The sequence below is a fragment of the Nyctereutes procyonoides genome, unplaced genomic scaffold, assembly GCF_905146905.1.
Source record: "Nyctereutes procyonoides isolate TBG_1078 unplaced genomic scaffold, NYPRO_anot_genome, whole genome shotgun sequence".
Lineage (NCBI taxonomy): Eukaryota > Metazoa > Chordata > Mammalia > Carnivora > Canidae > Nyctereutes > Nyctereutes procyonoides.
This window is the reverse complement of record NW_026575159.1, coordinates 23930309-23952440: the sequence shown is the minus strand read 5'-3', so window position 1 is coordinate 23952440 and position 22132 is coordinate 23930309. Positions and strand designations below refer to the sequence as shown.

The window sequence follows — 22132 nt, the reverse complement described above, 5'->3', positions numbered from 1 at the left end:
AATGACTTCCCCTTAAGCTGTTTTGGCTGGATCTGGGTCACATGCTCAGCCCCAGGTCACTCACTGTCACGGAAGCTGGGATTAGCACGACCAACTGAGAATGAGCAAGTGTCAAACATCCCCAGGGACTTAGGGATGAGGCTTAGCTTCCCTGAGTCCTTTTCAGCTTTGTTGGTGAGGGAGGAGGATTTAAATGACCGTTTGTCAGGGGGACAACCAACAGGGACCACAGCTTATAAACCCGCCTCCCTGCAATTGTCTGGAACAGTTGCGAGTACACAGTAGGGGCTCAGTAGGCTGCTGAGGTGTGGGGAGCCCCGGGCCCAGGGCCTCCTTCCCCGACCCTGGTTCCCAGTCCCTGCACGGCTGTCCCCTCCCGCTGTGCCATCCTGCAGACTGCCTGGGCTCCCACTTCACCTGGCTGCAGGCTGTCTTCACCAATTTCCCCACGCTGCTCCAGTTTGTGACTGGCATGAAGTGTGTGGCTGGTCTTTGCCCCCGGGACTTCGAAGACTACGGCTGTGCCTGCAGGTTCGAGATGGAGGGGGCCCCCGTGGATGAGGCTGACAGGTGAGCCACAGCTGGGGGGGCGGGCAGCTGTCGGAGGCCTGGCTGCTGCTTGGACAGAGCACAGATGTGGAAAGCTGCCAGGACGTGTCTTGATTCTCCTGACCTGCAGGGCAACAGGTAGCCTCAGCCTTAAATTGCAGCATATTCTGTGATCGCCCCACGTCCTGGGGGTTGTCGAGAGCCTGGGTATGTCTGATATGCAAAGCTGCAGCGTGGTATTTCTCGAAGTTGGGCCCGCTGGTATCAGAACTACCTGAATGCTTGCTTAAATGCAGATTCCAGGGACCCATCCCAGACCTACTGACTCGGAATACCTTTAGCTAGACCCTGGAAGTCCAAATTTTAGATGAGCTCCCAGGTGACCCGTAAGCACAAGAGAATTATTCATTTTTCAGACCGTCCTGGCCACCAGGGGTAAAGCAACTCTGAAGGCATCTGTTTAATTTTCCACAAACATGCACCAATAGCATTTGAACTCTGGGCTTAATATAAGCAGAATGCTATCCCTGCTTCGAAGAGGTAAACAGCTAGTGGGGAATGTGGAGTAGGTACGAGGGGCCGGTAAAGATGTGTGCCCCCCCTGCACACAGGGGAGGAAAGGAACACGAGATACCCACCTTCGCACAGGAGATGGGCGACACAATTGAAAACCTGAGATGCATCGAGCGGTATCAAGGATCTGCCTAAGAGATACTGGCAGCGGGGAGGGTCAGCTGGGAAAATTTGGTAGAAGCTGCACATTTCGGTGATACCTTCTTCATAGAATTATCATTTAAGATTAAGTGAGGAGCAAGGACACCGTACTGTGACTGGGACTCGGTCCGGTTTATTGAGTTTACTTACTGAGAGTACTGGTGATCGGTAGCAGCAGTGACAGGAAGAGTAGGGCTATAGCGGTAGTGGTGACAGTGGGAGTCGCCGTCGTGGCGGCAGTCACAGTAGAGCTATCGTCGTTATCATCGTCGTAATAGTAGTAACAATAGAGGTAGTAACAGTTGTCATAGTAGCCGTCAGAGTATTAATACCAAGGGTAGTAGTAATAGCAGTAATAGTGATGTCAGCAGCAGTGTCAGTAGCGATATTAGCAATGCTGTAGAAGAAATAGTAGCAATGGCCACAGTAACACTTGCAGTAGGTGTAGTAGTATGAACACTAATGCAGCAATGGTCGTAACAGCCACAGCAGCAGCAGTATTAGCAGCAATAGTAGCAGTGTTAGTAATGCCGTGGAAGTAATAGTAGCCACGGCCGTGGCAACAGTTGTCACGGTAGCTGTAGTAGCATGAATAGTACCAGTGGTAGTAACAGCCACAGCAGCAGGAGCGCGGGCAGCTGTAGCAGCAATACTAGCAGAGCTGTAGGACTAGTACTGCTCATAGTACTGCTACTAGCACTGTACTAGTGGTAGTAGTGACAGTCATCGCAGCCATAGTGACGGCAGCAGCAGCAGTAGTAGTGGGAAAGCGGGGAATTGAACCTGCATCTCCCTGTGCCCTGGAATCCATCCCTACCTCACTGACCCCCAGAGTCCCTACCTCACTGGTCTGATACCTGTGCCCGGAGCAGTGTGATGGAGGGTGCGCTCTCATCGAAGCGGAAAAAGACTCCCCTTTGGAATAGCTCGGATGGCCTGGACGTTTCTCCATTAGGACACCTTGCCCCCAAGGCACCAGGTCAACCTCCCTGCTCCCCAAACACCTGCACTCCCCTGTCCTGCACCTGCCACATGGGCCAGTGGGTGCACACGGTATCCGCCCCATGCGCTCAAGGGGGGTGGGTCTGCACTGTGTTATTTCTTTGCACCCCCAGCGTGGGCCACAGCACTGGGCACATAGTAGGAACTCAGCAAATTAACTGACTGACTAGATAGTCCGCCTCCAACTGTTTTTCAAGTTAATTAGTTAATTAATTAAATAAAAAGCAATAGATCCTTGGTGGATCAGGAATAATGGCTCTGGCATCAAGCAATAGACCTCTCCCATTTCCACATCTCCACGAGAGGGTGTGAGTTGCCTCTGATCACAAGGGCGTTTTCCTACCTTTGGGATCATGAGCAAACTGCCTCCCGGGGTCAGCTTGGTGACGTCCAAAAAGAGAAAGGATGAACCTGAATGCAGCAGATGTGTTCTTAAATCTGCCAAAATTCTTGAGTAGGTAGTTTGAGAAACTTAGTAACTTGCCCAAGGCCATCATCTGCCTGTATATTTTTTTATTCTTTACCTCGGTCTCCACTGACCACCTGCGTGCACTGCAAAAGCTTCCTGATTCCCATGTTAGTGTCAGCCTCGCTCTGTGATCGACTTTGACCTTGGCAAGTTCCTGAACCCTATGTGTCTCAATCCCCACGTGTGTAAAGGCTCATAATGATAATAGCCATCTGCTGTGTAGGTAATAGAACTCAAATAGTGTGTGTGTGTGCATGTGTATGTGAGAGAGAGCACTATTTGAAACAGGTCACTGCCAGGGATCATCCAGAGACGCAACAGTTCCCCTCTCTTCACCCTCCCCCATGCTCTCACCTTGACCTCCCCCCACCTGCCCCAGCTGCTGCTTCCAGCACCGAAGATGCTACGAGGAGGCCACTGAGAAGGACTGTCCCCAAGACCCAGCCAAGCTCAGCATAGATGTCAACTGTGTCAGCAAGAGCATCACGTGTGGTGAGCATCCCCAGGTGTCCCCGGGGGCTGGGCTGAGAAATAGCAATGACAGTTCAGGAATCCCAGGCCTGGACCAGACCCAGGGCTCCCAGGGGTCCCCCTCATCGTCACCACCACTGAGGACATTATCAGCTATGCTCCGAACCCCACAAGGGCTAGATCTGTGGCATCTGTACTTTGCATGGAGTAGATGCACAATAAATGCTTTTTGAAATGAAAGAATATTTGATTGGCAGGTTATTTGATTTACAATTTTATACTGTAGCAATCCTGGGAGCTTGTGGGGGCAGATGGCTTGCTACTGACCCGTTGTGTGGTTGGAAGGCAGCTAATCCACATGTCGGAACCTCTACATGGGGAAGAGAAAACCTGCTTCAGAGATTTGTAAAAAATAAAAAAATAAATAAATGCTTCAGGGATGCCTGGGTGGCTCAGTGGTTTAGTGCCTGCCTTTAGCCAGGTTCCTGGAGACCTGGGGTCGAGTCCCACACTGGGCTCCCTGCAGGGAGCCTGCTTCTCCCTCTGCCTATATCTCTGCCTCTATTTCTCTCTGTGTTTCTCATGAATAAGTAAAATCTTAAAAAAAATAAATTCTTCAGTGTAAAACAGTGGTGCATTTGTTACATGTAAACATGGCTAAATGTAAAACAGTTAACACAGGGACTGGCCTAAGTCAAGAAGTCAGTGTTGGAAGTGGAAGAGAGGCAGGGAGGGATGAATTAGGTTTGGGGTTGCTGCTGTTTGTAAGAATCAGACATGTGTCAATGCAGATCTCAGCTCTCCACCCTACTCACCGTGTGACTCCAGGGATTTTATTTCGTGTCTTTGGGCAACCCTGATGCAAGAATTAGAATAGGCAAAGGCACAGAGGGAAGAGGTACATGGCACCTTGGGGTGCTCGGTTTGAGCCTCCCTCTATGAGCACCTATTATGTACCAAAGGCTTTATGGCCAGCAGATGCAATCATCCCGACAATCTTTGGTTTTTAAGATTTTATTTATTGATTCATGAGAAACCTAGAGAGAGAGGCAGAGACACAGGCAGAGGGAGAAGCAGGTTCCATACAGGGAGCCCGATGTGGGACTCAATCCCAGGACCCCGGGATCATGACCTGAGCCGAGGACAGATGCTCAACTACTGAGCCACTCAGGTGCCTCTTTCCCAACCATCTTATGAGATATTCTCAGTTTTCAGAGAAGGCAGGAAAGCTCAAATTAAATAACTTGCCCAAAGTCATATAAGCTGCTAAGTGATAGAGTCAGGATTTGAGCCCAGGTTTCAACTAACCCCAAAGTCCAGGTAGCAAGGACTGGCTGCAGTGTGGTGCATGGGGAGAGGAGTAAGGAGAGGCATGGGCATAAGTCACTACACAGTGAACATGGAAAACATCCAACCATCCATCCATCCATCCATCCATCCATCCATCCATCATCCATCCATTCATTCACCAGATGCATACTGAGCACCTAGTGCAAAGCAATCGTCCAGATGTTGGGGATATTTTGACCTTCTGAAATCTCCTCATGGGCACCAGACCTTGAAAATATCAAAGTGCCAGAGTGTGTTAGGCAGTGGCCAGAGCCGTGGAGGGAAATGAACCAGGGGCAAGGCCCAGGGAGGGCTGACTGGGAGGAGACGCCCATGGAGCAAAGACTGAGGTGTTGGGGGCAGAGAAAGAAGCCGCTCATGGCTGTCTGGGAGGTGGGTTCACCCCCAGGCTCGAGGGGCCCCGCATGCAGGGGAGGCAGACCAGTCAGTCAGAAAGGGGGTGATAGAGAGGAAAGAGACGAGCTCTGAGAAGGAATAGGGCAGCAGCTTTGATGTTGATTGGGAAGTCGTCGGAGGGTTCTGAATCCCCCTGAAAGACATGGCTCGCCCTGAGTCTTGAAAGCCTTGTTCTGGCTCCTCGATGACAGTAGATAGGGAAGCAGGGGGAGGAGGCCAGGGACATAACCCAGGCAGAGCTGAGGGGGGGGCTCAGTGTAGGGTAGGGGCGTGGAGGTGGGGACATGTGGTCATGCTCTAAAGGGTCAAAAGTTAAAAGTCGAGCCAATAGGATGGCCCAACTGGTTGGGTGTGAGTGTGAGAGGTGGGTGGCCATGCCTCCCAGGTTGGGCCTATGCAGCCGAAGCTCACGGAGCCGATGTGGACAATAGGACACCTGCAGGAGGAGCAGGGCCTCGGCAGGCAGATCGGGGTCAGGAGCTTGCATTACCCTGGGATTCCAAATGAGATTTTCCAATCTGCTCTGCCCTTGCTCTGTGCAGAGTCCGGAGACCCTTGTGAGCACCTGCTGTGTACCTGCAACAAGGCTGCCATAGATTGCTTGGCTCGGTCCAGTATCAACTCTTCCCTGAACCATCTGGACACTTCGTTCTGTCTGGCTCAGCCTCCAGGTGGGAGCACCCGCAGTGGGGCTGACGGTCGGGGCCAGGAGCTGCTATGGGAGCAGTAGCGGTGGTGTATCTTCAGATGCAAGTCCAACACCTTCTGATGCTCCCCAAACCCGCTGCTCTCAACTAACTTTCCAATGTGTTTCTTTGCAGAGACAGCTAGCACGGAAGAGCTGACAACGCTTCTACCCAGAGGTAAGGCCTTCTAGGGAAGCTGCTTTTCTTTGGATCCCAAGGGCCAAACTACGGATGGAGCCGGTAGCCACACGCCCTCCCCTGGGCCTGCAGGAGTAACCCATGGCACTGGAGATGTCCCCACCTTTCCCTGGCCAGGGGATGCCATTACTTCTCATAGACCCAGTTCAAACATCCAGCAGCAGATGCCCCTCAGGCAGACGTTCTTTGCCACATGGACAGGTGTGTGCTGAATCCAGTCGAGAGGCAGACCCCAGTTCCTTCTCACTTGCTCTTCAGTGAGGGCCCTGGTGTGTGGTGTGACCGGGACAAAGCCTAACTCTCTGACAGAGAAAGGCCTGTCTTGGCTGGGTGAGCTCCTGGCCACTGAGGCCACCCGTGAGCCAACCAGCTGGCTCCCTCCTCTGCCTTCCAGAACCTTCAGCAGAAAGGGCAGCCTGGACCCAGATGGTGGCTTCTCAGAGGGCAGGATCTTTTCTGTGTGCCTCCTTTTGAGACAGGGTGGGCTCTTAATGCCTGTCAACTGAAAGAAGCAAATGAGAATTCCTACCCTAAAACACGCATTCTATGCAAAAAGCGAGGGTTCAGCTTCTGTCTGTCGTTCCTTGTCACGAAAGTTCGCACGATCTCTCAGACCCAACGGGAAGTTGTAGGTGCCCTTTGGCAGAGCACCCCCCCTTTCCTGGGGCTGGGGTCTCCTCCCCAGTGCTGTGGCATTGGTTAAAGGAGCATGTTGCACAGGTGTAGGTTGGTGCACGTGTTCGTACATGCGTGAGTATGAGTGTGTATATGTGCGCCTTCTACCTCTATGTATCTTCTGAGTCCAGAGCTCGTTTTTCTTGTCATCGGCCTCCCTTTGGAACAGAGGTATTCCCAAGAAAGATTGCCATATTGCAGAGCCACAAGCCTTTGGGGCCTGTGGGGCTTTCATTGCCCAGCCTGGGTCTGCAGGTGTCACCTTCCTGGTCAGAACCCAGCGTGGGCTGGAGTCTTTCCTGAGCCAGGGCCTTGCTGGGCACCCCATGCCCTGGGAGATGCATGAGAGGCAGGGGAAGCCTGGGATAGAACGAACAGCCCTTGGCTGCCAACACCTCTCACAGCCCCCTCCTCCTGTGCTCCAGCAGTCCCAGACTGCTGGGTCCCTTTGAGACCCGTAGCATGTGGTATAGTCACTGTGTTCCATCAGACACTGATTTGGGGACTTTGTTTTTCAGTGGTTCCCACGGAGCCCACAGATACCAGTGCAAAGGCCCTTTCAGGAGAAGGTGAGCACAAGGAGACTGATGCATAAACCAAGTACCCACGTTTTGATCGTACCATCTACTTACTTGCTGCAATTAGCTCCGCTAAAATGCCCCCTTCCTGGGTTTGCACTGATACCACCTCGAGATCATTCCAGAGCCACTCTCAGTTTCTCCTGACTCCTAAAGCTCTTCTCTACGTACTCTGCTTTCTCCCACACCCTTATTTCCACCTCAGTAGAACTGTCAGATGCAGGACCTTCACCCTCAACCATCTGACGTTGAATTTCAGATGAACAGCAAATACTTTTTAAGTATAAGTATGTCCCAGAATTGGTGTGGGCTATACCTATACCGAAAAGTGATCGGTTGTTCATGTGAAATCTAAATTTAACTGGGCATCCTGTATTTTTATTTGCCAAGTTTGGCAACCCTGCACAACCACCTCCCCGGAAGTTTGTGTATATCTGTCCTTTGCTGCTGCTGCTGCTATGAGAACAGAAGCAGATGCTCACGGTGCAGCTCATCTCTGGCTGTCCTCCATGTCCAAGGGCATCGCATCCCCGACAGCTCACAGTCAGCCTGTGTCTTGTGTTCCAGGTCTAGAAAAAGAAGAAGTGGCACCTATGCCAAGCCAAAACTTCACCATGTGCCCTGCCCGCACAGCAACAATTCCCACATGATTGACAGTGGCCACTTTCATTCTCAACTGAGGACGTGCCCACAAGACAATAACAAAATAACCCTACGTTGGCACATTTTCCACTCTCTTCAGCCTGAACCATCATCATTTTGTGGCTTGGCCATGGGAACGGGGCAAAGAATAAGCTTCTTAAGGAATCTAGTCTAACTGGAGAAAGAAAGTGTGTACACTCACACATTTGTCCTCCAACACACACGTACCCACACCCATGACCCAACAGTGCCCACAAACGTCCACCAGAAAGGGAGGCAGCCTGAAGGTAGGACAAACACAAATTATGAAAGAAAAAGGTATAGGGCTCGTGATTGTTCTCACCATCATGGAATGAAACGATGATGCTTTGAAATCAGGCAGCTTCAGGATGGAAGCCAGACTCCTCCGTGTTTCAGTTGGAGGACTCTGGAAGCATGGCTCGACCTCTCGAAGCTTCAATTTCTTCATTTCGGAAAGCAGGGATTGGCAATTTTTTTTCTATAAAAAGCCAAAGAATAAATATTTTAGGCTTTCTGGATCATACAGTCTCTGTCACAATGACCCAAGTCTGCCATCGTAGCAGGACAACAGCCAGAGACTGGGTGGGTGTGCCTGTGTTCAAGTGAAACATTATTTACAAAAAACAGGCCGAGGGCTGGGCCATGGTTTACCAGCCCCTGGATGGTTATGCCTGTCCTTCAGGGTGGCAGGGGATTAAAGGAGAAGAGCATGGGAAGACTCTGAACCAACATCGTCTTCAGAAATTCTGGTGTGGCTGTAAAAAAATAGCAGTGCCCTCTTAAGCCACATGTTGGACACTGGACAACTTGCTTAAAATACATGATCTCATTTCTTGCTCACACAAGGCTGTGAAATCATTGCCATAACCTCCGCATTGAGATGGTAGATTGAGTTGGAGAGAGAAATTGTCCAAGATTGGGAGCCGGCTGGCAAGGCGTCCATGGCATTTGCCTTTACCGCTAGACTGAACTTACTCTTACGCTGCGATGCCCCAAGGACCCACTCTAGCAGGGGACATAATGGCCCTTCCTCCCAAAGAGAGGTCGCACTACCTAAACACAGGCCTGATGCTAATCTGGCCCCTTGTCCCCTGAATGGGGAACCAGTGTCAGTGACACTGACCATGTGTCAATGTTCCTGATCAGACCACCATGGACTTTCTCTCCTGGGTCTCCCAGCCCCAAAACTGTCTTGATCACAGGTGACCCCTGCCTGGCTTATGTGCTGAGATGGGTGGGTAATTGAGGTTGAGTGGTTTCTTTCCGCAGTTGCTATTGAGACCACAGCTGACCCACCGACCAGTCCCTCCAGGACAAGTAAGCCAAGGAGACGTGACAGGAGGGCAGCATGGGATCCAGTGGAGACACACCTTCTACATAAACACGTTCAGTTCTGATGATTGCTCTTGGACAGGGCTCAGAAGATAACAGGTTACCCATTTTTCAGATGATGTAGGACACCCAGGCTCTGGGAGGTGAAAAGTTACAGGTGGTTCAGCACGAGATCTGCTGGACTGGTTTTAGAACCCGGCCTCAGGCTGCAAGATTCATTTTGTCCCCATGATATGGTAGTGACTCGTGGGGAACAGCCTCGTACCCAAAAATGTACGTAGGCCAGGCTGTCATCGGAAGAAGTGACCTAGCCATTTACTTTGCTTGTGGTGATTAAGAACCATGGATTCTTTATTAATGCGTATTAATCACTCATAATAACCATTTACCAGTTACTAAGGATGAACAATAAACAAACGGATTCCTTGATGAACAGGCAGGGACACCACAGAGGACCTCAGTGTGCTGGCATGTTCCTGAGCCCCTCCATATATCCTCTGAGATGCCCCCCTGGTCCTAGGAGGCCCATTTGGCAGATGAAGGACGCACTCCAAGAGGCAGTCGTTTGCCTGGGGTTACAACCCCAGCATAGGATTCTGTTCTGAACCTGCGCATTTCACTTTGAAGAGAACCATCTGCCCGGCTTAGAACCTTTGAGGTTCTGGCTCTTTGCTGGATCACGTTTTGTGAGTTCACCTCATTAGTAAACTTGTAAGCCCGACTTCCACATAACAGCATCGTGATCTTGATCTTTGACCCATTGAGGTTAAGGTAGTTCCTTCCTTCCCCAAGCGTGGTGGGAGTTAGCATTGCTCCTCTCCATGGTACAGCCTGAAGTGAAGCAGCAGTGAGCTCAGAGGTTAGGGCAGCCAGCTTTGGGCCCGGACTTGCATTGCCGCTTCCTAGCTCCATGACCTAGGGCCAGTGACCTGTGTTTTCGGTGCATCCACTTGCTTTCTCATCTCTGAATGAGGGCGAGCATGGTATTAACTTGTGGGCTTGCGGTGGCACAAGCCAAGCACTTAATCTTGTATCTGGGCATGTCGTACGTCTTCGTCCGTTCTGGCTGCTACAACAACATATCACAGACTGGGTCGCCTGTGAACAACAGAATTCATCTCTCGTGATTCTAAAGGCTGGAAGTCCAAGCTCAAGACACCAACATGGTCAAGTTGGCTGAGGTCCACTTCCTGGTTCATAGACAGCTGCCTTCTAGCTGTGTTCCCACATGGTGGAAGGAGCCAGGGGGCTCCTTGGGGGGTCTTTCATAAGGGCACTAATTCCATTCATGAAGGCTCCACCCTCATGACCTAATCACCCCCAAAAGCCCCAAGACCATCCCACTGGGGATTAGGTTTCAACACATGAATTTGGGGTTCAGACCAAATGTAGACATTTGGTCTACAGCACAATAGGTTCAGACAGATGTTCAGTCTACAGCACAACATTATTATAATGTTAATAATAATTAAACAGCCACAAACTCATTTTACTGAGAACCAGGGTTCAGAAGTCTTCTGAGAGCCAAGGCACTAGAATCCACAATTTTGCCTTGGTTTTCTTTGTTCAAAAATATGTGATTTGGAGAGAGAGAGAGAGAGACAGATCTGCTTTCCTAAAGTATTTCAAAGATACACCTGCTTCTAGCCCAGCAGGCTGCAGCTGCCTTTGCCGGTGCGTCTGTCTGGGAAGGGCAATCTTTTTGAATTGGCAGTGACCCCGTCATCACCATCTCCCCCGGGAGGCAACAAGGGTCAGAGCAATGACCATGTTGCCTCCTGTGCCTGTGGGATAGGAACTGCTCCCAGATATCGAGGTGGGACAAGCTGGAGTCAACACTCACTGCATCTCTCTTCTTTTGTGGGCAGAAGCAGGTCAAGATGAAAAAGGCACAGAAGCCGCGAGGTCCGCATCCCCTCCAGGTAAGCACACCTGGCTTCTCCCACCTGTGAATAATGGTTGTCCCTAAACGGGTATGAGATCAGGTTTGTTCTAAAACATGGAGAATCAGGGATGCCTGGGTGGCTCAGCGGTTGAGCGTCTGCATTTGGCTCAGGGTGTGATCCCAGGAGTCCCGGGAACAAGCCCCACATCGGGATCCTGGCATGGCGCCTGCTTCTCCCTCTGCCTGTGTCTCTGCCTCTCTCTGTGTCTCTCATGAATAAATAAATAATATTTATATAAAAAATAATAAAAATTAAAAAATAAAACATGGAAGAATCATTGGGACCAATTCACTTTTATACCACCCCCTCCAAAGTAGACAAATGAAATTAAAAGGTGGATTCATTAGTAGGAAGAAATGGAAGCCTATCTGATAAAGAGATGCATTTAGAAAAATATAGAAAACTGTGTTTTCTTTTCTATTTAAACCACTCATACTTCCGTGTTATAAAGTTAGCCGCTTTTAATATCTGAAGGTGCTTCCTTCTAATGTCTCCCACCTGCACAAGCATATCCATGAATATAATTAAAATGAATTTGAAATCACTTGGCACCACGGCTTTGCGGTCTGAGCTGTATCACTCAAAAAATAAGATGATATTCCCCTGACATGAAATATCTTTCCACACAGGGTTTTTAGGGGCTGTACCATAGTTTCTGGTGTGGAATATGTGGAATGCCATAATACATTTAGCCAGTTATTTCTAACATTTGTTCTTATAAATAATAGACATTTCATACCCTTCCACTTCTGATTAATTTGTCACAGCAAATGCCTAGAAGTTGAATTACTGCACAGGGGGCACATTCATTGTATGTACCCATACAATATGTATGTATCCATATGTGGCCTAACTGCCCTAGAGAAAAATTGAAACAACTTACCCTCATATACATATCCCATGGGTGATACTGCATACTGCTATTTAAGAGCAAGCCAACAGGGCCCTTGGGTGGCTCAGTCAATTAAGCATCTGCTTTAGGCTCAGGTCATGATCCCAGGGTCCTGGGATTGAGCCCCACATTGGGCTTCTTGCTCAGTGGACAGTCTGCTTCTCCCTCTCCCTCTTCCTCATGCTCCCCTGTTTGTGTTCTCTGTCAAATCAATAAATAAAATCTTAAAGACTTAAAATCTTAGAGACCGAGGGGATGATGCTATGAAAGCCCTCCTCCCAAGCCCCAGGGAACAGAGCATTGAGCAGAGACCCAGAAGCCCAGATGCATGACACAAACCAATATGGTAGGTTTGGGAAGAGACTGCCAGTCAAGAGGCCTCCCAAGATGCCCAGGCCTGCCCCAGTGCTCTGGGTCTGCAAGATGGCAGAGCAGAGCCTACAAAGCTCCCTCTGGCTGGACCAGACTGGGCTGGAGATGTCGCTGCCTCTGGCCAAGAGAACAGAGACAGCCGATGCACAGCAAAGGGAGACATGGACCGACCGCACCAGGGAGCCTGTGTGTGGGAGGCAGGGCCAGATCACCCGCCTCAATGAGGACCTGGCACTTCATTCAGACTATGATGAGAAGGTCTTCCAGGATTCTGGGGAGTTGAGGCGGTTGTACTTGCCTCCATTACTAAGTGCCGGGAGTTGGCTTCATTTCTCTACCAGTCTTATCCCTTCATCCGTGAACACCATGCTAGGCCTCCACTTGGCGGGCACATGGTAGGACACATGACGTACACAGAGGCCTGGCGGGCTCGGACAGTGCCCGTCGAGAGATGTCATGCAGCTGGTCTAGCCTGGGCTCCTGTCCAATTTAAGTTTATCATGGAGTATTTGTGTGGGGTTTTTTCATTATATTTATGTTCCATTTATTTACTTAATTTTTCTAGCACAATACCTTCTATGTATGTATTTTTGTTTCATATTTTATTTAAATTCTAGTCAGTTAATATATAGTGTAATACTGGTTTCAGGAGTAGAGTTCAGTGACTTGTCACTTACGTATAACACCCAGGGCTCATCTAACAAGTGCCCGTCCCCCATCTAGCCCACCCCCACCCCGTCCGTCCATCAACCCTCAGTGTGGGTTCTCTATAGTTAAGAGTCTCCTTTGGTTTGCTTTCCTCTCTTTTCTTTTTCTTTCTTTTCCCCTCCCCTATGTTCATGTATTTTGTTTCTTAAATTCCATATATGAGTGAGATCATATAGTATTTGTCCTTTTTTGACTGACTTATTTCACTGAGTATAATACACACTAGTTCATGTCATTGTGATTGGCAAGATTTCATCTTTTTTCATGCCTGAGTAATGTGTGTGTGTGTGTGTGTGTGTGTGTGTGTGTGTGTGTGTGGAGGTGCGTGCGCATATGCATGTGAGTGTGTGACATCTTCCTTATCCATTCATCAGTGGATGGACATCTGGGTTCTTTCCATAGTTTGGCTATTGTGGACATTGCTGCTATAAACATCGGGGTGCATGTACCCTTCAAATCTGTATTTTTGTATCCTTTGTATAAATACCTAGTAGTACAATTGCTGGGTCATAGGGTAGCTCTATTTTTAACTTCTTGAGGAACCTCCATACTGTTTTCCAGAGTGGTTGCACCAACTGGCATTCCCACCAGCAGTGTTAGAGGGTTCCCCTTTCTCTGCATCCTCGTCGACATCTGTTGTTTCCTGTGCTGTTAATTTTAGCCATTCTGACAAGTGCATTGTGGTTTCGATCTCTATTTCCCTCATGATGTGTGATGTTGAGCACCTTTCTATGTGTCTGTTGGCCATGCGGATATCTTCTTTGGGAAAATGTCTGCTCATGTCTTCTGGCCATTTCTTACCTGGATTATTTGTTTTTGGGGTGTTGAGCTTGGTAAGTTCTTTACACATTTTGGGTACTAACCTTTGACCAGATATGTCATGTGCAAACATCTCCCATTCCGTAGGCTTTCAGTTGAGTGGATTGTTTCCTTCACTGTATCAGAGTATCTGGAAATTCTCATGTAACATTTGTGGGTCCCTGATACTCAGCCCCGACATCTGTCAGCCCAGGCTGAGAGGACACCCACCTAACACTGTTCTTCTGAAATATCTGCCTGCATGTGGGCTTGACCGTGTGTCCATCGGCAAATCTCTTCCTGAACTGCTTGCTGAATATGAGCCATAACGTTGTGCATTTTCAGGATCTGCAGACATCGTTGCCTCGACAAAAGGAGTAACCTTGGCCCCCGCTGGCTTGAAGTCTTTGGGCTTAGCTGCGTCATCTAACAAAAGTGGCCTAGAGGAGACAACGGGAAAAGGTGAGTGGGGGCAGGCAGAGGAGCATCTGCTCTCTCTTGGCCCTGAGACACTCTGGATGGGACAGTAACAAAGCCTTCAGGCCATGGCATCACACTGTGACCTCTTCGTGTTGGTGCGACTAGAACACTCCTTGCCAGGTGGCTCGTGAGACATAGAAGGCACCTGACGTGCCTGTGGCCACCCAACTGCCAAGTCGGGCACAGGGGCCTGCGTGCCTAGTGCTCCCACCCCTCGAACTGGCCCCCAGGGTGACAGCTTGGCACCGTCCACACTAAGTTTTTGGAAAGAAGGAAACCTCCAGGCTTTCCCTCCCTCCCTCTTCTCTCTCGTCCTCCCCAGAGAACCCACCAGAGGCCTCACACCTGCAAGAAGGACTTTGCCAAAGGTGCAGGCAGAGGAGGAGGGGAATCGGGTGGGGAGGAGGGTGCAGGAGGAAAGGGGAGAGGCAAAGAAAGAAAATCAGAGCTCTGACAGCAGAGTGTGCTAACCTGATGGAGCCAGGATGCCAGAGAGGACAGCCGGGATGCCTCCCAGGACGCTGGGCGCTGCTGGCACCTCAGTGGGTCACAATCACTCCATTCAGGAATCACACGTCGCTTAAGAGCCCCTTCAGTCCTGACTAGCCCCACACCCCTCAGGGGGGTTTAACCAAGAGTCTGGGCGGAGCCGTAGAAGCCTGGCGAGGAAGACTTCCCTCTGAAAGACAAATCATGCCAGACGGGGAGGTGTGGTGGGGGGACCAGCCTGTAGCCATCTTCCCAGAAGAATGACAATGGGAAACAAGGACACAGTGTTCCTCGGATGACCAGTAACCATCCAGATCACTGCCCGCTTGTGTGAGCACTATCCCCCTGTACGCCACTCTCCTGACAGCCCTGTTTCTCATCAGCCTGTGACAGGTTCACCTTCCTGCACCCAGGAGGTGGGGATGACACACGGGTGATGCCTCAGTTTGCAGAGATGCTCTTTTGTCTGACATCCCGATGCCCAGAAGAATTTGAATCTTATGGCTGTTACTGTGGGCAAGAAGGACAAGGCGAGCCGAGGGATGCCCTGGACAGGTAGGTACAGGCGAGGGTGGCAGGTGCTCATGCTGCCTCAGGAAGGGGTGATAGCCCTCCTCTCTGCGGGCCACGGCCTGGGGCTTCGCTGAAAGCAGTGGCTCACTCCGGGCGGCTGGCACTGTCACAGGCAGCAGAGGCCTGGACTCGTCTGCGGGCATTGGACTATGAAGGGGCAGAGCCAGAGCGACCCTGACCCATCAATATGGGGTCTAGAGCTCCTTTAGCTCTACCACAAGTACCACCCAGCTGCCCCAGAGAGTCCACCCACGAAGCCCTTCAGAAGACCCCAAATCTGCCTGTTTTGCAACAACCAACATGGCAAATTCGCACTCCCACTCAGTTTGCCCTGCAGGTGGCCACGTGGAACTTAGCCTCCTGATAACTTTTTTTAAAAAAGATTTATTTAACTATTTAAAGAGTTAAAGAGAGAGGGAGAAAGAGTCTGAAGCAGACTCGGTGTTGAGCGCAGAGCCGGACATGGGGCTCAATTCCACGAGCCGGAGATCAGGACCAGAGCTGAAACCAAGAGTCAGATCCTTAACCGACTGAGCCACCCAGGTCCCCCAGCTTCTCAATAGCTTTTAAGTATAACTGCTAAGTTTTATATCTGCCACTCTTGGAAGAATTTTCAGTGACCCTATGCATTGATGAATTCACTCATTCATTCATTCATTCATGTATCCATTCAGCCCATGTTTCATGAGCTTTTGCTCTGTGCCAGGCACTATGCTCAGTGGTGGAGACGCACAAATGGTTAGACCTGAACAAAGCAGATCGAAACAAACTGCCAGTGCCCAAGAGGAGCTGCACGGTGCCCAAGATGGGCTGTTCCACAAAAAGACCACCAACGCTATAAATGCAGCAGTCAAAACAGAGGGAGCAGGGGGGGAGCCAACCTAGACGGGAACTGCAGGACTATTCCGAGGGTGGAGTTAATAAGGCGTAAAGCCTGACCGCATGTGGGGACTGTCCTGGCCCCTGGCCGGTGGGCTCTGCACTCAAAAGGCGTAGGGCCCTTGGGATGGTGGGGTTGCTGAAGGACAATCAGCCGCTAGAGCGGATGCTGGAAACAAGGAAAAGACAGGCTCACTATAGTTAATACACGGGCTAGGTGATGGCAGGCACACGGGCATGTCACCTGCAGGTCAGATGGGGTCTGGCCGACTGTGTCCCTCCCCCAGCCACCTGCCTCCCTAGGCCTTTCTCCCTTCACCACTCACGGCCATCCGGCCCCACCGTGCAAGCTCACTGTTGGAGGGATTGTGGCAGAAGCAGCCCTTGAAGGAAGTCCTGGGGCAGCTGGGTTTTTCCTTGGTCTCAGGTGCTGTTTCTCCCACCACTGCTGCGTGGAGCAGGTGACAAGGCTAGGCTGCCTGTCCGAGAGGCTTCCTGGGTCACCGGTGGAGTGCGTGGACGGTACAGCCAAGTGTAAGTGCCGAGGGCCCGTGCACGGCGCGCTCCCCCTCGCCCAGGCCGCCTCACGGAGGCCTCATGCCTCCCGATGCTTGCCCGTCTGTAACGGGATTTAACACCCTCCCTAACTGTGAGGCCCGCTGAGGACACGCAAGTTCGAGAGGCTCCGTCAGCCTCTGAAAGTCAGGGCTGGGTAGGAACAGACAACGGAAAGGGCCTGAGCTGATGGGGTGCCCGCCTCGGGCCGGCCTGAGCACTCAAGGTGTGTGATCAGAGTTCATCCTCCCCCGGACCTGGGAGGAGGCCCCGAGTCCTCCCTTCACAAGGCAGGCGGCAGGGGCCAGGCTCAGCAGAGGCCGGGAACTCTGCGTGACCTCCCACCAGCACCGAGGCCTCGGGCCGGGGGCTCAGGGCATGTGGTTCTCTTCCGAAGAAGCAGAAGCCTTCTCCCAAGGGAGCCCCCTGCGGAGCCCCGCTCCTCCCTGTCCTGGGAGCCTCAGCAGGCGTCTGAGCCCTGGCCCCCCATGAGCCAGCCTCGCTCTCACACACCCCAGGGCCTGCTTTCCGAGTCTATATGCTCTGGGCTTTGCGGGTTCAAGGCCGTGCTCCCTGGAGTGTGTCACAGAGCCGTGTGAGGCCTCGTTCCCTACCTCGTTTTGCCTCCAGGGAGGCCCCCATCCTTCCCCCGCCCTCCCTCAGCAGTGGCGTGGGCCTCCCTGCCTCCTTGCGGGTGGGACTACGTGCACCTGCCGCGTCCCGGGACCCCGTGGCCACGTGGCGCGCACTCCCCCATCTATCCCACACAGCTTTCCCAGGGGCTGGGCAGGCAAAGAGCAGACACAGCCCCTCACAGCCCCGCGGGTGTGTGGTGCAGAAACAGACACAGACACAGACAGCAGGTGACTGCTCATCCCCGGCTGGCAGGTGCGCCCTGCAGGTGGGGGTGCCCTGGGGGCCGCCGAGGGTGTCTGAGCTTGCAGAGCAGGGTGCCGGGGTGGGGAGCTGAGCAGAGTCAGGAGAGGCGGCGAGGAGGGGTCTTACAAGAGGCTGTCGGGCTCCCAGATGGCCGCGCTGGGTGTGGACGGTCCAAGAGAAGGGAAAAGAGGAAAATCAAGGCAGTTGGGGGAGCTCCCGGCCGGCTGGGAACAGAACGTGGGGGTGGGGACAGCTGTGGTGCCAGGTGAGGTGGGAGCTAGACAGGCACCAGAGGGTCACCTGAGGTTCGTCCACCAGGAACACGAGGAGATGGGTGGGAGCTTAGAGCCTGGGTGCCAGGATCAGATTCTTGTCAGCGTCGGATGTCATGGTGCCTCAAGGTATCACTTGCTCAGCTGAGGAAGGCTCCTTCGCCCACGCTGCAGCCTTGCCGAGTGCAGGAGCACTGCCCTGGGAGTCTGAACTCCTGTGGGGCTCCCGCGACCCAGTGGAGCCCGCCGCCCCCATGAGCTCTGAGCAGTGTCCCATCCCAGATGTGGCGAATGAGAAAGGAGGGCAGAGCGTGCTCTGTGCTGTCCTGACACTAGGCCCAGAATCTCCCAGGGGGGAGTGGGCTCGTGTGTGTGTGTGTGTGTGTGTGTGTGTGTCCACTGTGCTCTGGGTCCTGCCTTTGTCCCCTCCTCCTCCTCCTCCTCCTTCTGCTTCCTCATGTTGGAACACAACACGTGTGTCTGGGGCTGGTGTGCAGGCCAGTGGAGGAAGTTGAGAGGGTCTGCGTGCTGAGAAAAGAAAAAAATCTGGTCGATGAACATTTCGTGGTAGGACCAGACGAGGGGGGAAAAGTCAGAACAAATACCATCCTTAGATTCATTGAAAACTGTAGGTAAGAATGATATTTGCAGAAGGCGGATCTGTGTCCAAGAACCTGGAAACACATCACTTCATCTGAGCCACACGGATGGTATCCATCCCACCCCCTCTGCATGCAACTGAGACATCCGAGAAGTCGGGAGGGTTGCCAGGTCTCGCAAATAAAAATACACTAACTTGAATGCCGGACGGACAACAAATAATTGCGTGGTATAAGTATACCCCAAAGGGACATACTCACTTGAACATATTTATCGGAAACTCCCGTCGCACTGGGCATCCCACATCTCATCCGGCAAAGTTCTGTAGATGGGGCAGGAGCCAGTTCCCTCTGACAGAGGGGGAGAAGGGAGGTGTAGCGGTTCCGTGCAGCAAATATGCTCCGGGTGCCAACTCCGGAAATGGGGGTCAGGGATGGACGTGGGCGCTCGGAACACACGGGCTGTGCCGCCAGGGTTCTCTGGCCAGCCGGAGGGGGAGGTCGACGCAGACCATTCAACCTGCTGGGACAGAAAGGCCATAGGTGGGATTCGGTGGGAGCCTGCGGGAAGATGCTCCCCTTACCCGGGGGCTCCGGGGGCTTTTGGGGGGAGCTGGGAAGCCAGGGGGAGTCCTGACACACAGGTACGAGTTCCCCAGGCGGAGAACGTGGGACAGTTCCTAGGGGGAGATCACGGCTGCTGGACGTCACGAGGCCCCATGCTGCAGGGAGGGGACAGGACAGTCAGGCTGGCCGCGTGCCCCCGTCACCGCTGCTTCTCTGCTCTTGCCTCCCAGGTGTGGGGCGGAGCCTGTGTGCGAAGCTGCTGTGTGCCTGTGACCAGACGGCGGCCGAGTGCATGGCCTCTGCCACCTTTAACCAGAGCCTCGGGTCAGCGGGCAAACGAGCATGCCAGGGCCACCGGCCGTCGTGCAGGGAGCACCTGCACGGAGCGCCCACCGCCGCCTCCCCCGGCTCCAGCTCCGAGGAGAACAGCGAGGAGGCCGTGCCCGACCCAGAGGGCCGGAGGAGGACCAGGAGATTCCTGGGCAAGTCGCTTGGTGCTGTGGGGACCAGGCGACCGCACGGCCCCAGATAGACCCCTGCGGAGAATGGCCCGCACACCCGCAGTAGGTTCCTCTGGTTCCTGTAAGCTCCTTGGGCCTCCGTCCCTGTGCCTGTCCTCCGTCCTCCCATCCTCCTGTCCTCCATCTCCATCTTCCCATCCTCCATCCCCATCCTCCATCCCCGTCCTCCGTCCTCCCGTCCTCAGCAAAGGCTCAGAGGGCAAAGAGCCGGCCAGCCCCTGCACCGCGACGTGTGTCAACTCACACGTGCACTAGGAGAGGGCAGACCAGGGGAGGCTCTAGGCCTCCTCCAGCGTGTCCCGGGAGCTCAATAAATCCTCCAATCAGTGTTGGTTTTGGTTTTGTTTGGAAGAAATGCTGTAGATACGGGAGCGTGAGTAGATGTCAAATGTAAGATGACAGCGCCACGGAGCAAAGTTAATGATCTCCACTCCATAATCACTGAAAGCTACTTTTTCTTCTATTAGGACAAAAAAAAAAAAGGAGTATTTTAATCAAACATAGGAGATCACCTACGAGTCACCAACAACCCGAGGACTTATGCCAAGAGGTGAAATGACAGCTCTTTTTGGTCCGTGCCCCTAAAAACACACTTGCCATTCTAGTTATTACAAGTGGCCATGTGCCATAGCCACCACCCCACGGAGAATTACTGCTCACCCTTGTCTTGGATCCTGGACTTTTTATTATTTAAGATTTTATTTATTCACGAGAGACACACACAGAGAGAGAGAGAGAGGCAGAGACACAGGCAGAGGGAGAAGCAGGCTCCCGGCGGGGAGCCCGATGCAGGACTTGATCCCGGGACTCCAGGATCATGCCCTGGATGGAAGGCAGGCGCTCAAATGCTGAGCCACCGAGGCGTCCCTAGTTTTTTTTTTTTTTTTTTTTAATAAGGTTTATTCCAGTGGCTGGAAGTTCTGGGGGTTTAAATGTCCTTGCTGACAGAGGCAGATTAAGATCAGGGTAATTGTAATAAACAAATGGTATCCATCCCTCCATCCACCCACGCACCTACTGTTAGAGATGCTCCGGTGTTAGCAGGTGGAAGGCCGCCTGTTACCAGTATCTCCCTCGATATCCGGGAGGAACACAAACTCCTTGGTTCGCATCACATCCTTGGTTCTTGAGCCCCATAAACCGCGTGTCTGGGAGTGAGATGGTGAGAGTCCCTGCTGGCTCTTCAGCCAGATGGGAGAGCGGAACTGCTGGAGGTTGGTGTCGTTGACCTCCTCATGGCAGGAAATATTCTCAAGTTGGCAACAAGGTTAAGAAACTAAAAGGTCGGGGGCGGGGGGAGGGAACCCTGGGTGGCTCAGCGGTTTGGCGCCTGCCTTTGGCCCAGGGTGTGATCCTGGAGACACGCGATCGAGTCCCACGTCGGGCTCCTGGCATGGAGCCTGCTTCTCCCTCTGCCTGTGTCTCTGCTTCTCTCTCTCTCTCTCTCTCTCATGAATAAATAAAATCTTTAAAAAAACAAAAACAAAAACTAAAAGGTGGGGATGCCAAGCCACTAGCTGCCATCCTTCCTTTCCTGCCTTCCAGGGGATTCGTGTGATGAGCCCTTTTTGATGGAATCCAGCACATCGGTACCTTTTTCACCAGGTACCATAACAGCCTAAGTTGGGGCTTTCCCAGAAGCGAGCCCCCCGCCAAGAACTTGAGAGCAAGTTTATTTTTTTTATTTTTTTATTTTATTTTTTTCTTGAGAGCAAGTTTAGTTGGCAAGTGAGGGAAACCCTGCGCGGAGACGGGAGACAGAGGACAGGAGACGCAGTCAGCGAAGGGTTACAACTGGAAGGGAGAGAGCCTGGGACTCTATCAGATCAGCCTCCGCCCCGCCCCCCCACCCTGATGTCCTCCCTCTGGGCCTGCACACGGGCGGGCGCAAAGCAGGCTCCAAGCCCAGGGGAAGCCGTGGGCAGACCCTCAGGAGTAGCAGCCGGCGGCCAGCCCGCGTGCGGCCAGCAGCAGAGGGCGACGGCCGGCTCCCGCTTCCCGCAGCCCGGAGCTGGGGCCCAGCTGCCTGCCCCACTGGCAGTCCCAGGGCCAGGCCGGCCACGGGTGCGGTGACCGTGCCTTCTCCACGCCTTGCCGTGCGGCCAGGTGGTGCTCGAGCAAGACAGCAGCCGAGCCGACCTGCTTCACTCAGGTTCCCAACCACAGAACGTCCTGCGGATGCCCACCCTCTTCTTAAAAAGTTGATTTTTCTGCTCTCCAACTGTTCCGCGCTCTACCTCCTCTCGGCAGACCTCCCGCGCCTCCCACTTGCACTCAGCTCACGATTCTGCAGGACTTCTAAGATCGTCAGCATTTCATGGAAGCCGCCAGAGCACAGGAGACCCCCCACCCCCACCCCAGGGTCAGAGACTAAGGACTTTATTGTCTAGTAATGGCAGTAGGCAGAGTGTCAGCATTTACGTGGGTCCCTCCAGCCCTGAGGCAAGCCAGGGAGTTAGTTCAGGAACCCGAAACTGCACACTGGCTGTTAGCCTGCTTGATCCCAGAACACTTTTTAA

The 22132-nt window shown here is 52.5% G+C and overlaps 1 protein-coding gene across 1 annotated transcript in view; it reads left to right on the top strand.

The window, feature by feature from the left end:
* OC90 (otoconin 90) overlaps positions 1-19624 on the top strand; it is a 29648-nt gene extending 10024 nt beyond the window's left edge. Inside the window, exons 5-15 of the mRNA XM_055313907.1 lie at positions 396-570; positions 3114-3226; positions 5494-5622; positions 5773-5814; positions 7029-7079; positions 9021-9068; positions 10952-11005; positions 14145-14261; positions 15152-15323; positions 16648-16754; positions 19323-19624. Of these exons, the coding sequence (XP_055169882.1) occupies positions 396-570; positions 3114-3226; positions 5494-5622; positions 5773-5814; positions 7029-7079; positions 9021-9068; positions 10952-11005; positions 14145-14261; positions 15152-15323; positions 16648-16754; positions 19323-19624 (1310 nt within the window). The remainder of the gene's footprint in view (positions 1-395; positions 571-3113; positions 3227-5493; positions 5623-5772; positions 5815-7028; positions 7080-9020; positions 9069-10951; positions 11006-14144; positions 14262-15151; positions 15324-16647; positions 16755-19322) is intronic.
* The last annotated feature ends 2508 nt before the right edge of the window (positions 19625-22132 follow it).